The sequence below is a fragment of the Mugil cephalus genome, chromosome 3 (assembly GCF_022458985.1).
Source record: "Mugil cephalus isolate CIBA_MC_2020 chromosome 3, CIBA_Mcephalus_1.1, whole genome shotgun sequence".
In the NCBI taxonomy this organism is placed as follows: domain Eukaryota; kingdom Metazoa; phylum Chordata; class Actinopteri; order Mugiliformes; family Mugilidae; genus Mugil; species Mugil cephalus.
The window spans coordinates 12,780,802-12,796,614 of record NC_061772.1 but is presented as its reverse complement, the minus strand read 5'-3'; the positions used below and the strand labels follow the sequence as shown (position 1 = coordinate 12,796,614).

General features: G+C 40.3%; 2 protein-coding genes across 2 annotated transcripts; one reads left to right on the top strand and one right to left on the bottom strand.

The window, feature by feature from the left end:
- The first annotated feature begins 1,673 nt into the window (after positions 1-1,673).
- On the top strand, positions 1,674-5,119 carry tspan3b (tetraspanin 3b). The gene is made up of 7 exons (XM_047581237.1): positions 1,674-1,855; positions 2,461-2,652; positions 3,266-3,340; positions 3,619-3,720; positions 3,873-4,025; positions 4,166-4,249; positions 4,998-5,119. Exons 1-7 carry the CDS (start codon positions 1,793-1,795, stop codon positions 5,088-5,090), a joined length of 762 nt encoding a protein of 253 aa, XP_047437193.1. The 5' UTR covers positions 1,674-1,792; the 3' UTR covers positions 5,091-5,119.
- Positions 5,120-6,143: 1,024 nt separating this feature from the next.
- Positions 6,144-14,885, bottom strand: pstpip1b (proline-serine-threonine phosphatase interacting protein 1b). Its single transcript, XM_047581235.1, has 15 exons — positions 14,675-14,885; positions 14,085-14,185; positions 13,305-13,379; positions 12,396-12,430; positions 12,198-12,304; positions 10,570-10,632; positions 10,284-10,376; positions 9,965-10,010; positions 9,783-9,862; positions 9,289-9,387; positions 8,359-8,455; positions 8,017-8,110; positions 7,817-7,902; positions 7,590-7,696; positions 6,144-7,456 (listed from the first exon to the last, which is right to left on the bottom strand). Exons 1-15 carry the CDS (start codon positions 14,705-14,707, stop codon positions 7,316-7,318), a joined length of 1,257 nt encoding a protein of 418 aa, XP_047437191.1. The 5' UTR covers positions 14,708-14,885; the 3' UTR covers positions 6,144-7,315.
- Between the last annotated feature and the right edge of the window lie 928 nt (positions 14,886-15,813).

The window sequence follows — 15,813 nt, the reverse complement described above, 5'->3', positions numbered from 1 at the left end:
TCTTTGTCACCTGGATGTTTTTTTCTAGTCGATATAAAAATAAATGTCTCTCATCTGACAAGTAAAAGCTGTTCTGTTCAATAAAGTTTTAAACTCTAAACTAATTAGCAAAAACATATACTTTATGATGTAAAACATTGTGATTTCCATCAGCTATTCAAACTTTGATACAGTTACTGACATTTCCACTGGGAGGTAATGAGCTGTGATCACATGACCCACATTTAAAGACATGTGTCTCTGCCTTTGGGACTTCATCGCATGCTTGCCTCCTCACACGCAGGCTTGTCCTTCCTCTTTCGATATTGCCCCGTTTTAAAAATGACTTAAATGATAGCCAACAGGTAAACTTTATGCATAATTCACACGGTGGATGTTTGCTATGCCTATTTATGTAGCCTCGGCTTCTTCTGGCATTTGTAAATTCTACGGTTGTTCATCTTGGACACCAAAAACAGACAGAGACAGATGTGGCAAGCTTTCACTTAATATAACCAAGGCTTTGGGCAACTGTCCAAGTCATTATTGATTGAGTGTTGCAACTCATTTTCAATTGAGCAATCTATCTTGCTCATAGGACACCCTCAGAAGGTTCATTCATTTCTGTCAAGGGGCTGTGCGGGTGCTCTGCATATATTATTATTTATTCAAGCCTGAGACTGAACACCTGAAATATTGATGCAGTTAAAATAAGGATTATCATGTGATTGTATGTTGCTCTTACAAACTGCTTACTCTTGAAAAGTCTTCCTCTCACAACTTACGTTGGCAGAATTAAAGAGTGCCAATGATACACTGCCACCCTCTGGTATGAAATCTCTTACTACACATTAGTGGTATCTCTGTGTAAATTTTCCCTGCAATTCCAAATGATTCTAACGAAAGTTGTTGTGGATTCATATCCCGCCAAGGAGAAATCCAATCTCAAATAATGAGATCTTTTCAATTTGACAAATGGGAACAAATACCATTTGTTTTATGACCAAATCCTTTCAAAGTTTCAAATTCACACCAGTGTTAGTGTTGCTGTTTTTTGGGTGTGGGTGAGAACAGACTGATGATTGAGGGGCACACAGAGACAAAACCACGCTGGCCTTGTGTGAAAATATGAGAACCACACAGTAATTGTGTGTAAGTTATGCGTGTGTTTAGCTACTCTATACTGCAGCGTTCTAGCTGTAGTAACATTTGAAGTACTTTTCTGTCTTTTTCTTTTCCCTCATTCTTTTGTTAACATACACCCTTTGAATTTCCCCAGTGGGGATCAATAAAGTATTATCTTATTATATTATCCTAAATGATTCTGATACAGATAGCTCTGCTTTTCGGTGTAAAGCACCTCCAGGCCCATTTGTCACCATTACAGCTGACCATAAAACACTCAGGCAAAGGAGCGGCTGGTAACAGAGGCAGACACTGAAGCATCTGCTGTATGCAGATATAAAACCATAAATTGACTGTTTCTAATAATAGCACAAAGCCCCGCCCCCTCCAACCAAAAAAAAAAGAAAAAAAAAGAACCACAAGTTAACATTGAATAAAATCTTACAATGTTACAGAGATGAGTATTAAAATATCTGACTGAGGACTGTTTTGAATTTGTGTTTTCGTCACCTGAACACGTGACCGTCATCTTCCCATTGCTGCGATGTGATTGGCGGAGCCTAAAAGAATGCGCAGAGTGGGTCAGACCGAAGCCATTTTATTATTTTAACAGCAAATGTGCAGGTGCATCAGTATATATCTATATTTTTAAATACACATAGCGACGGGTTTAATTGTCCTCGACACCATGGGCCAGTGCGGGATTACGTCGTCCAAAACCGTCTTGGTGTTCCTCAACCTCATATTTTGGGTAAGAAAGCGACAGATGTTTGAACAATGTGCAGCATCCCAGCGAGGCCAGGGATGGAGGACGGATTAGCAAACTAGCAGACTGCGCCAGAGATGCGCTGCAGTCCGGTGGAGGAGTGCACTTTATGCGGGCTCGGTGCGTCTTCCCAGCTGGTCTTTTGCATTCGCTGTGAGGTTTGCTGGAGTCAAACTGAAAACCAGTGGGGCCATAGGTGCAGTGTGTCTGTGTAGCTGCCGCCCACAAGTTCTGGCCATGACGTTATGCAGCAGCTGAGTTTAGCCTCCAGCTTTTCTGAGCTACACACCTGCAGATCTGCGTTCAAATGCATACGGAAAACTATAAACTGAACCCTAAATGCTTTAGTTTAAGAAAAGACAATAAAATAAACGGTCTAGTAGTTAATACTGCATCTGTCTTTGAGTCTAAACTGCTAACCTTCACATCACCTAATAATATATATTTATAAATATATATATTTCTTTAGTTATCTGTCAGTCACATCTAATTTCCTGGCAGATGTTAACGAATACAATGTTGGCAGAGCAGGCTCTTTCTGTCTTTGTCACCGAGTGTGCCTCTCAGTCCTTCTTTGTTTCTCCCTGCAGGCTGCAGCCGGGATTTTATGCTACATTGGAGCCTACGTGTTCATCACATATGATGACTACGACCACTTCTTCCAAGACGTGTACACTCTGATTCCTGCTGTCATAATAATAGGTGTCGGGACTCTGCTTTTCATCATCGGCTTGATCGGCTGCTGCGCCACAATACGGGAAAGCTCCTGTGGCTTGGCAACTGTGAGTTTTGACTGCTTGAAATGGGGCTGTGTACTGTGCCAAGCACCAGAGAAACGCAAAGCAGCTTAAAGAATTGTTTCACACTATTGCGCGCCTGTCTCAAAACCAACTGTCTGCTGTCCAAATGGCCACTGAAATAGACCTTTCTGGTTGGGATCATTAATGCTGTTCATACTGGATCCTAAAGCATCCCTCCCTCATAGTGTAGATTTTCTCAGCTAGTGTGATGCCTTGGATTCCTATGATGATGATATGGTCCAAAGTGTCGTTTTAATACCACTAGTTTTTGCTGTAATTTCAGTAGAGCTCACAAGAAAAACATCCATTTGATATAAAATACCATGTGTGTTGTGCATAGAAGTTGTGCTGTGGATTTGTCCATCACTACATTGACAGTACATTAGAAGGGGGTTTTATTATGAGCAGATGGAATGATGACAGCAGCCACAACTCTTTGTCAGTCACCATATGGGCACCTCCCTATGGGTTTAAGAGAGCCTTATTACATACCCTTGAAGATTTGGCAAACAAAATTAAAAAGTGTGTCAGGTGATGATTGTTCTTTTCACACATTTTTTTCTAATGAATTTATGTGTGTTTGATGTCCTTTCAGTTTGCTGCCATTCTCCTGTTGGTATTCGTAACAGAGTGTGTGGTGGTGGTGCTCGGCTACATATACAGGGCAAAGGTAAACTATTTTAAGACCTCAGGAAATCCTGAATACAAACAAGTATTGTCGTCTACACTATAGATAGATAGATAGATAGATAGATAGATAGACAAAAACTCCCTTTGCCGTGATGAATTAATGTTGATTCATTTAGCTGCTCTCATGTATTAATAATCCCTCTGAGGCCCTGTAAATTAGCTCTGTATTAATATTGTGAAAAATAGTTTCTCATTGGTAGTATATGCAAATACTCTAGTTGTGAAGGGAAGCTGCTTACATCTGTGTGGTTGTTTCAGGTAGAAAATGAGGTGAATCATTCCATCCAGAAGGTCTACAACAAGTACAACGGCACCAACTCTGATGCTCCAAGCCGCGCCATTGACTATGTGCAGAGGCAGGTGAGAAACATGCGACGCGTCGTCTCTTATTTGTCGGCTAAAGGTGAAATGTGAGCCGATGTTTAGGTTTTAATTGCACGGCAGTGTCCTGTGTGACACATGTGTTTTAATCCGAAATTGCATTTACCGTTTGTCCTTGTTCTCCTGCAAAGCTGCACTGCTGTGGGATCCACAACTATTCGGACTGGAGGAACACACGCTGGTTTAAAGAATCCAAGAACAACAGCGTCCCAGTCAGCTGCTGTCAACCCAGCATCAGCAACTGTACAGGCACGCTCACTCGACCAGCAGATCTCTACCAAGAGGTACACACACACACACACGCACCGTGTGTAGCTGTAACGCTTTCCTGTGATTAAACACTGATGGTGACTCTAAAAACTCTCTGATGATGTGAGGACTTTGCAGTAAAAACTCATGCGCTGTCCTTTATTTTCTATTTTAGGGTTGTGAAGCTCTGGTCGTGAAGAAATTAAAGGAGATCATGATGTATGTCATATGGGCTGCTTTAACCTTTGCAACCATACAGGTAAGAAATACACGGCTGTTGTGCTGTACATTTCACACCATGGTCGTCGTGGTGAACTGCAGAACAGAAATAGTTGCCAGTGCTCACGCCGGCTGGCACTGCTTCCGTTTTAGCGCGTAATGATGAGAGCGTGTCAGACATCCACCTCAGTTTCCATGTTAAATGCAGGCTAAATGCAACTTTGTAGCAAAATTGCATCAATTATGTCCTGAACTGAAACAAAATTAAGGTTTCGGAGCATCCCAGAATAGTTATTGCAAGCAACGTGAGCAGTTAGACCATTTTGTAACAAATTCATATTCAAGCAACTTATCTATATTTGAAAGTGAATACGAGGTATCATAAAAAGTCCTTAAAATAACTGAAAAGCTCACTGCACATGACACACATACAAGATGAGCTATTGTGGACTATATTTAAATCAAGTTAATATCCTCATTGTTACATAATTAAAGCTGACTGCAGCTCTGACCTAGATGTTTCAGTTCATGTATTAGTTTTGTGTTGAGCGGTTCTGCATGATTGACAGGGAAACCCCAGTTCCAAAAGCAATGACAAATCACATAATTTATATATATAAACAAACAAACACAGTTAAAGCATTCAATACTTCTTATGTAGTGTAATTTCTTGTTGTAGCATAGGAACAAAACTAAATTCTCCTGGACGATCCAGATGGTTGTCGTCAGTTAAGGTGCTATTTACATAAAACAAAAACAGCTTTCATTCTTGTGTTGTCTGCCTGCAGATGCTGGGCATGCTCTGTGCCTGCGTGGTGCTCTGCAGGAGGAGTCATGACCCGGCGTACGAGCTGCTGGTCACGACCAACAGCTACGCATGAAGGACGCAGCCAGCCAACAGAGCACTCAAGAAAAAAAAAAAAAATAAACAGGAGCTTCACCGGACATGTCCACAGTAGATATCAGCTGTAGTTACATAAGCTCAAGCACACCTTGCACAATTCATGGTAAAGTAGCGAACACTGACGGCGTGGTTTGGGTGGGTGGGTTGACATTTAAGGGGAAAACCATTATTTATTGACATGCTTTCTAAGTTACTGTTACTTTAAGTGTTTTTTTTCTTCTCCTACAACTACTGAATACTTAGAGAAGCCACAGTTGTATATGGCTAGTTGACTTTATTGATGTTGATGCAGACATTTTTTTCCTTTTAATCGTGGCTACATGAAATTTGTGTTCCTCGCTAGGGAGGTGGATGGTGATTATGAGTAACTTGGAGCTTATGTGTGAAAATGTGGTTGGGAGTGTTGTATGGAATGTATTTCCTCCCGTGCTAGTTTGCACTACGATTGGAGCTCTGGAGATATTTGCTATGTTAAAAAGAGCGTGTACACTATTCCTAGATCCCTGGTTTGACCAGACTTTGTGAAGATGGAAAATCTTTTTAACCATAGGATGGATCCAAGGTTTTGATCTCAGCTGTTTATAGCAGTACAGTCCAGTATTTTAGACAAACTTCATGGACACACGTTTTTGTTTTTTTTTTTTTCTCTTAAAGCCACTGGCGTAGTTTTTCCCAGAATCAAGCTACACTAGTGAGGCGTTGCCAATGTAGAAATTGTGAATCAAATCTTTTGGCCTCCAGTACCATTAGTGGGAGTATTATCAGTGTTACCTGAAGACTTGTTTGTGTAGATTGTTCGTCACAGGCTTCCCTCTTCCTGTTTAGTTTGATTGTTATCTATAAAGCTGAAGCAGAGAACTATGACATGTTATTTTATACACATTTGTGAAATTGTGGTCCATTTTAATATTTTTGAGCCGTTATGTTTACCTTTAAATATTTAGCTAGTGCTGCTGGGGGGATGGGGTGGGTGGGGGGGTTAAAAAGAAGCAAAATTGTGTATAGACTGGAGAACAAATAAACTCATACATTTCAACTGGCCTGTTTTATTTATTTGTATTTTCCTTCCACACATACGAGAATGAAACTTATCGATTAAACCAGAACATACAGACTCGAGAGGAAAACGAATAAATAAAAAATACTTTACAGACAGCAGGCACCGCGTATAATGAGAAACCTTCTGTGTTCTCCAGTTCACTCTCTAACTACCTGACTCAAGTCAACAGCTGGATCTTCCTGGTACTGTTTATTTAGACACAACAAAGAAAAGGAAACGCAGCAATGATCCGAGACAAGTGAAAACACGTACAGACAACTTTGTTGCAGAGAAATGTTCTCATCTAATGCAAATGTAAATCAGCTTTATTTGCCATGTATATACTGTACACACATAAAAGGGGTCGGTTCTCACTTTGAACCCATCCATTTGTACATATACAGACTAGTGAGCACACTAGGAGCAGTGGGGGGGCCTGCAAGCCCCCCGGGGAGCAGTTGTTAGACGTTAGGTGACTTGCTCAAGGGCACTGCAACCATGGATGTAGAGAGGCTCAAATAGGTGACCCCACGATCTCAAATCCACTTCTCTAACCACTAGGTCACAGCTCTTAACATCATAAGCATCATCTGTCTTATATGACGATATTTTAATATTTCTAACAAGTATGCGTGCCGTGCATAGTTCAGCACTTCTCTTCTATCGCCTCCTGAAACACTACATATTGAAAATAAACGTTATAAAAAGAATAAAATGTCTCTTTCTCATGTTCCACAGTAGATGAGTTACCATTCTTATTTCCTGTCATACTGCACTGTACGCACCCTGTAAGCATAGAGCGCAAGAATCTGTACAGAACACGAGGTAGCAGGGTTTCGGTACTATAAAAGTTTATCACTCGCTCACAATAAATAATAACACCACTTCAAATAGATGAGAAGAGGCTGCTCAAATCTGCTGCTCGCTGGAAGACACAACGTTTCAGGAGGGGTTGAGAAAATGTACAAATCTTGACTGTGAAGAACGAGGAAGCTTGAGAAAGACGTGTGAATGTGTGCGAGGTGTTGTGTGTGTGATGTGAGTTCATGTGCAGAATGTTTCTTTGCAAGCTTGAAACACCATGCAATATGCGCTCGTATTTTTAAGCATGGGTAGCATCTGTGTGTGTGTGTGGGTATGTATTGTCTCATGTGTGTATGGTCTTATGTGTGTGTTTGTTTGCCTAGGTAGTTTCCTGGCACCAGTCCACTCTTCCCATTCTTCTCCACAGTCCACCAGCCATCATTGCTTTGTTCCAGCACTCGGATCAGTTCTCCTCTGCTCACCGATAGCTCGTCCTGTTCCTGAACAGTCGGAGTAAACGTGCCAAGTGTTAATTACAGACCGATGTTACCTAATTACTTACGTCACCACACGGGGGTGGCCGTCTTTAGCGAAACTGTTTCCATTGAAGTGTTAAAATAACAACGTGATTACCTGTGCATTGTATTCATAAAGGACGACATAGAAATCCTCAAAATCCGGTAAGGTTGCCACTGGTGGCTCCAGCTGGAAGCACGGGAGAGGAGCGTAGCCATCCTCACCTGAAGCCAAAATGGAAGCAAACAATAAGACCAAAGTAAAAACAAAAGAGCCAACAGCTACTCAAGGTTTGTTGTTCTTCTACAATATAATACAGGTGAGTGAGTGACTGTAGTACTCGCCTTCGCCAAGAGATGCCAGTGCTGAGTGCGACATTCGAGGACTGTCGTGGATGTTCACAGAGTTTCCCAATACAGAGTCAGAGAACCTAGAAACGTCCACAAAACATCTGCATGTGGTTATTATTATTTTAACATCCCGCCGTCTTTTGCCCCTGAGAGCTTGTACATTCACAAAGCTGTCTATTTCACTTGTGTCGCACCTCCTCGCTATGCCTTCCCCTCCTGCAAAATGGGCCAGGCCGTTGCTGTCTCTGGCCGTCCCTCCAGGGTAGTAGCTTTCAAACACGATGGGATCTGTGGCAAGAAAGCAGAAGCTGCTCATTTAAGAAGTGAGGAAACGTGTTGCATTCTGCTCACGTGTCAGCCGAAAGAGAAAGGCCACAAGTCGAGCAGCACTCTAAATCCTGTACTATAATCCTACTCTTTCTCACTTCTCTCTTTGCCACTGCAGGAAAGAGAAGGATCTGACTGTTGAATTGCCTCTAAAGCTTTTTTTTTTCCAGCTCATACAAAAGCGTGGCTGGCCCACTGTGAAAGCTCACCTGGCGGCCTCGATCCTGTGCTTTTCAACCCTATGAAATAGTTGTTGTCTGTGGTAATGTCACATTGTTCCAGAATCTTCCTCACCTCCTCGTAAAACTGTTTTTTTTTTAAAAAAAAAAAAAAAAGAAGAAGGAAACCAAAATTGTACAGTGAAACTTAACAGGGCAAAACATTCAAACATTTCAGTGAAAGGGCCTCATTTCAGTTGCAGTTTTCTATTCTAAGAAAGAGTGAGGAAGATAGGCGGGCATCTGTTAAATCTGCTATAAATTACCCACAGATCTTAGTGTTAGATTCACGAGTTGCTTCCACCAGCTACCAGTATTTTGAGCTAAATGCTAATACGATTATGCTAAGAAGCTCACAGGGGCAACGCCTGTTGACTTGTTCAGTTTAATTGTTAAAATAGTTCAGACGTGTACTATGTTCGCCGTTTTAGTTTAGCTCGAGTCCATGAACCATCATTTAAAATTATACTTCAGTTATCCTTTAGTTACTTAAGTTCGGACACTCTGCCATTATAAAGACATCCATTTAAGGTCTTTGTCCTAAAATGTGCTCAGACCAATGCAGAGGAGGCCTTTTTCACAAGGGAAGGAAAAGCACATGAAATACATGAGGGCTCAGTTTTACACACGATGACCCAGCGTGCACAAAAGCAGGACCTCCACTTATTATGCTGCAGCAGTCATTAATATACACGCCCTGTTTAACCAGTTCAGCCCCGTGGAAGTGACTTTTTCATGTCTCACTATGGTATTGTTGTAAAATAGTAATAAAAAAGCAATTTGGTCAGTGCTGCTGATATATTATTATTATATCATGATATTATTAATGCAGTGTTTGAGTTTGAAGAGATAAATAAAACAAAGGTAGAAAAAGAGGATCCACTCTCTTTAAATGTATAAATGAAGGAAGATACACCTTACCTCGTCATCTTTGACGCACTGCGTGGAGAATTGATTGCAGTGGTCCCAAAGAGCACACCTGAGCATGCTGATCCGATCACCCTCCAACTGCTGGAACACCTGAAACACACACACACCACATATTAAGTGGGCTATTTCCAGGTGAATGCTGTGTCATTGACGCAGCGCCTGAGATACACTACTGCTTTTTTTTCTTCCTTCTCTTTATTACTTCTTCTAAATACTGATGCACTGACACTGTTTAGTGGAAGAGAACCACAAAAAAAAAACAAACAGAATTTCTGTGTCACCGCGTGTGTTTCTGCATTGTGGGCATGCCATTCTTTTTTTGGCACGCTCAACGCAAGAGGAAGCACGACACTTTACTGGTCAGCAGCAGGAAGGCTGTGCGCTGTGAAAAGGGTTGTGGCGTGAGGTTGTCTGTGAGGTTATATGCTATTTTTCTAGATTGTTCTGGGTTAGAGCGCAGCTACTAGGAATAAAGTCTGCAGTACCTCGCACGTGCTTTTGTGCGTTTCTTCCCAGTCCTGGCGAACAACTTCAAGCTGGGCAATGTTATTGACGTACAGCTTCTCTGTGTGGGAATAGAGTATCAGATGGTTATAGTTAAAAAATAAAACACTGTTTTGCTTTTGCAGATGACATAGAAGTGGTGACATGTGACTTGGGGTGATACCTGCTTCACTGGCTGCCTGTCTGCACTGCTTTGTCCTGTTGCGTACCTGTGAAACAAATATTGCGCAGGAATCGACATGCATGAGTATTGTCTGTACAGGAGCTAGAGAACCTGGCAGTTTTAATTGGGGACAGAAGTCACTGTAACACTTTAACACATTTTACTTCCACATTGCTAGCTGTTGCACAACTTCAGAAAGGTGGCAACACTGATGTTACACTGCTATCAGCTGTGCACTTCTAGTTATTCTAGAACACAGCGGTCACTTGTGTGGTGTGGTGTGGTCAATAACTTCTTCACAAACACATGTTTGCCGCACCTTTTCAGGATTTTTGGATGAAACGATTATTTTCTCAGCCCCTTGTTCTGCCTCGTCGGCCTCCTTGCATTTCAGCTCATAGTTCTTTTTAGACTGGGGGAAAGAGAAAAAGAAAGTGCTTCACATTCACAGCAAGGACAGGAAAAGCACGTGTTTTGTCTCTAACCAGTGCAACAAAATCACATAACATCTGTGTTATATATGTTAATGTATTGGCTAGCATTTATTATATTTAATCGGTTAGATTAAGTTTGAACTGATTATATCACTCGTAGCACTCTCCTACCTCCAGGGTCTTCTTGAATAAGGTAACCTTTTTCTTTTGAACCTTCTCCATGATGCTTTCAAACTAGAGACAGAGGAAAGTAAAGGGTTTAAATCTCCCACGCATTTTTACTCAGCAGGATCATACATACATTACAAAGTTTTTGCAGCCTTCATATACTTTACTGCATGAAAACAACTCAAAGTAACAGCGAATGCCGAAGGTATACAAGTACAATCCAAGTAAACAGATAAAACCTAAAATATTATACTTGAGTATTTGTTTATTCAGGAAAATTAACCAATATTACATATCAGTGAGTTGCAATGATGTTGCAGTGTTTCCAATCAATGCAATGAGACTCTGGTATCATTCAGTTCCCCGTTTTGTGAAAAAAAGTAAACCAAGGATTTGTCACAGTCTGATCTTTCCGGTACATGTTTGTGGCAGTGTATGACAACACGGACAGAGGAGCTTTTGAAGGAGCTCAACGGAAAAAGAGTTATTGCTGCTCATCAGGCTGGAAAAGGTTAGAAAGCCTTCTCCTAAGAGCTTGGAATCAACAAATCCACAGTCAGACAGATTGTAAACAAATGGAGATTTAAGATGATTGTTATCTTCCAGAGGAGTGGTCAATCAACAAAGAGAATAGCAATAGTCCTAGGAGTCACGAAGGAACCCAGGGTAACTTCCAAGAAGCTAAAAGCCTCTCTCACACTAGCTAATGCTAATGCTAATGTTCACGAGAAGTCAGAAGCCCATTAGGAAAATGAGGCTCATTTCATGTCTGGAGATGAAACAACATCAGTACCACCTTTCCATCAGTGATGGACCAATCAATTCTGCAGCTAATTGTAAAAGAAAATGTTAGGGCATCTGTCCATTTACTGAAGCTGAAGAGAAACTGAGTCATGCAGCAGGACAACGAGCACAAGCACACACGTTGTTGTACAAAATACTTGTTAGAGAAGAACAAACTGACAAATTCTTAAACTGACTTTAATCCAGTGGATATTTTGTGAAAGGAAGCAGTTCATGTGAGGAAACCCACCAACATTTCAGAACCGGAAAGGTTCTGTACTGAGGAATGGGCTAAATATTTCTCCAAGTCGCTGTCACGACACGTCAGCAGTTACCAGAAATGTTTAGTTGCTGTTACTGCTGCACAAGAGGGGTCACACCAGGTACTGAAAACAAAGGTTCACTTACTTTTGCAACTCACAGATAAGTGATTTTATTTTATTTCTTATAAATAAAAGTATAATATTTCTTTTTCCATTCCTATTTTTATGCTTCATATAGAAAATTCTGAAGAGCACAAACACTTTAAAGCAGCATCTGTCTCTTGTACTTGAAATTAAGCCAGATTTCTATAATGTTATCCTTTTCATGAAGACAGAATTAACCTCCACTAATGACCCAGTATCTCACTTGCTACAAGAGCATTTTATGAATTACTTGTGAAGTGTTTTAAATGGTCATTGCATTGGGTGAACACAACAAAATGAACCTTTCACTTGATTGAAGCACACCAAATGTATGTGTGCGAAGTAACTTTTTTTTGTGGGGTCATTTTTGTGGGGTCATTTAAATCTTTCACTTCTGTGTTAGTGTCAAGTTGGTTTTTAGGCAACAAAATTACCCAGTACCTTCTTCCTCTGCTCTTTCTGGCGCTCTCTGAATGTCTCAATTTTTTTCACCTCCTCTTTCAATAACTCAGATAGTTGGATGTGAAAGTTCCCAATGTTCTCGATTTCTGCAAGCAAAAACATCCAAACCACAAAATGAATCATTTGACACCGAAACTTAACTTGGGTTGGATACTTCCACCGTGCAAATGGACTTACGGGATTTTAATTGGTCGAAGGATGCTCTCAAAGTGCTGTAAAAACAATAGACAAACACAGTCAATTCAAAGGGCGGTCTTAGCTTCTTCTTTTTTTCAAAGCAAAAGAGGTGTGTTAACTTTTCAAGCTAAAAATAACGATTATCCATCCTACAACACTTTTAGATCCATCCAAGCCTTATCTGACGTTGTCACAACTTAAATGCTGAGCAAGCCTCACTGACATTTGTCTCAACTTGGAGCTTTTGAAGTACAACAGAAGCATTTCACCCAGTTACTGCTAAGATAGCACGGAGATTTAAGCCTTTGTGCAGACTTGGCACCTTAGTGTGGAAAAAAACGAAGATAAAATCTATTTGGTTTCAGTTTACAAGAGGGCACCCTCATCATAGCTGCGGTGGTCTGTTGAACTGTTGCTGTTAGACTATAGCGAGGTCTCAAGCAACACTCTCTAGCGACAGGGAACAGGAAACTGAAAATAGATAATGGCCTACAGTATATAAAGAGAGGGGCTGCTACAGTAATTAATACTTTTTTATCTCTATGTTTGTCTGCCTGACAGACGAACCATAACAACAATGGTCGTAACAATGGTCGTTTCCTTTTAAAAGAATGTGACTCAGAAGCGCCTGACTGTTGTTTCATATTTTATTTTGGATGTCACATTCAACACGCAAAAGAAAAAAAAATCCTATAAACGACGTGACTGTATTAATATATCTATGACCCTTTATGACCCAGAGTCAACTAAACATATTTAGCAATTTTTTGGGCAGACATATTGGCTCAAAAAATAAATATTTTTTTTGGGCCAATCTTGTGAATTAGCTGCACAGTCCAGATATACAGTACATAATATTGATCTTGTAGCAAGATACTTAAATACTAAATAAGAAGTGATATTTTTCACCTGATCTCAGAATGTCCTCCGGGTTTGCGAGCAATAGTCACTAGTTCCTTCCCATACTTCTCCTCTGCTTGTGCCCTGTGGAGTTTAGAAAGAGAGACGCGTCACTCTGGAGCTCAGAACTTAGTGTTAGCTGCAAAGCTGTTAATATATGATAATGTCATCTGCACCCGTCACCTTGTTTCACGCAATGCATTTAGCAACAACAACACAGATATATTCACTTTGCTTTGCTGTTTTGTGACATTATAAACTAATTAATTGCAAAGATTTGAGCTTTGTTTCAGATAAAATGTTCTTTGTTGGCCTGAGATATCTTTTGTGGGCTTTGGTTACATCTTATAGTTTATCTTAAATAAGAAATTGTTGTCATCTTTAACTATACTCCGTCAGTATTTAGATTTCAGTGTTTAATGGCTGTACATTTGTGTCTCACAGAGTCAAAGTTCAGGTACAATGCTGTCTCCGTGTCAATGAGTGATGCGCCTCAATGAGCAGCGTAGTGAAATGGCCAGAAGCTGATTTAAAGATCATCCAATCCTCATATTCTGCAAATCAAAAGTCACCTACAACACTAACAAAGAATCCAGTAATGAAGTAGGTTTGTCATTCTTTGGTGAACTGGCTGTTGTTGGATGAACTGCATTGACTAATGCTGTATACATTGTGTCACAGCGTTAACGTTTTACAGCAGTCACCGAAGTTATGCACAAGAACTGAACAAGATCCACAACTTTTAAGTGTCCGTTTTGGATTCAGTTGCTAAAATGCAAATGCATATACCTCATCTTCAAAAGCTCCTCCACATCTTTGCACATTTGCCTTCCATCCCGTAACCTTTGGATCACAGCGTCATACCCGGCGTGACAAGTGAAATCAGACCCCTGTGTTGAGAAGACATAGAAATCAATGCCAAAAATGCTGCAACTAACTCTATTGCTCAACAACTGTTACAACAAGTTATTTCATGGACTCACTGTGGGGTAAAAAAAAAAAAAAAAAAATGCAGAACTAGCTCTTGGGCTTAACCAAAAGAAGTCGTATGTGACAAACATCGCTCTGCCCTAAGGCGAGACTTCGAAGGTTACTACTTCAGAACAGACCACTCTTTAGGTTTTATATGTTTCATGGAGTTAGTACTGTCCTTTGTTGTAATTTACATGATTATTTGACATTAGTGTGATGTAGATTGAGGGTGAATTAGAACCACCGATCATAGTTATACGGTAATTGCAATCTTATTTTCTATATAATATAATGAAGTTTAGTTGGCTTGTGAATTCATCAATGATAGTTGAATGATTTATTGTCCAAATCACCTTTTAACTGTCAGCACAGACAACTTCAACCATAAGACAACAAAAGAGACTTACCCAGAAAGCATCTTTAAACATCAAAGGAGACATTGCAGTTGTTACTTCCTTGAACTGAACACAGTTCTCCACTACAAAGTTCTCTTTCGGGCCTTTTCTTGAGAACAGTTTGCTTGCCGTTTACTTAAATAAAGTAGCTGAAGGTTGCAAGACACTCAAGCAAGTAAGCTTCGAGTGGCCCAACGTCCGTGAGTCATTTTGAATGAGGAAGAGCTTTTGTCCCATGATGTCACTGACCACAGTCAGCTCAGCCCATGTGAGACAGTTTCTTTCTCTCAATCGAAAGATTAAGGTTTAACGCTGCTTTGAATGTTGCGCAAGAGTGTCACCCACATTTAAAGGTGACTACATAATGGGTTATAGGTCTACTGTCTCATATGTCTCTTTGTATGTACACAGACATGAGTAAACCCACATAGATGTACAGTATGACTTCAACTTCAGTTGTGAGGCATACTGTGTGTAATGGCTATTGGTTTACTAGCTGCTAGTTAGCATTTACAGTGGCTAGGCCATGATAGGCCTACAATAAATTATCATGGTGACATCACACAGTGACAATGGGCTGCAGTCATACTTAAGTAAAAGTAATATCACACAAATTTCCTTAAATTAAAAGTCCATATTGAAAGTAAAAGTTCCCATTGTGCAGACACATGGTCTCTGTAAGTGTATTAGCCTAGATAGGATGTTTATGAGCTAACATGAGGTAATATGAACTTTATTATATCCATAGATAGTTTTGGAGATGCTATCCAGTGAGAAGCACTTATGGCTAAAGGGTCAGCTTTTTATTTTATGTTTCTTGCAGGCTCAATGTAAATGTAATGTATACACCAACCACTACTATATATATCTATGAGATGTAGCAAAGTATAAAGACAAACAGAATGGATAATGCACTTAAGTGTAGTTGACTGATAACTTTATTAATCAGGATTCCTCCTGAATTTTGTCTTGCATCAATTTGTCTTGTCTCATAACAAAAGAGCACTACACAATATGACATCAGAGAAACATCCTACAGACATATCAGACATATCATCTTCCATCACTTCAAAACTCAAAAAGGTGCTCTCCAGGTACTCCAGTTTCCCCCCACCTCCAAACACATGCTTGTTAGGTTAATTGGTGACTCT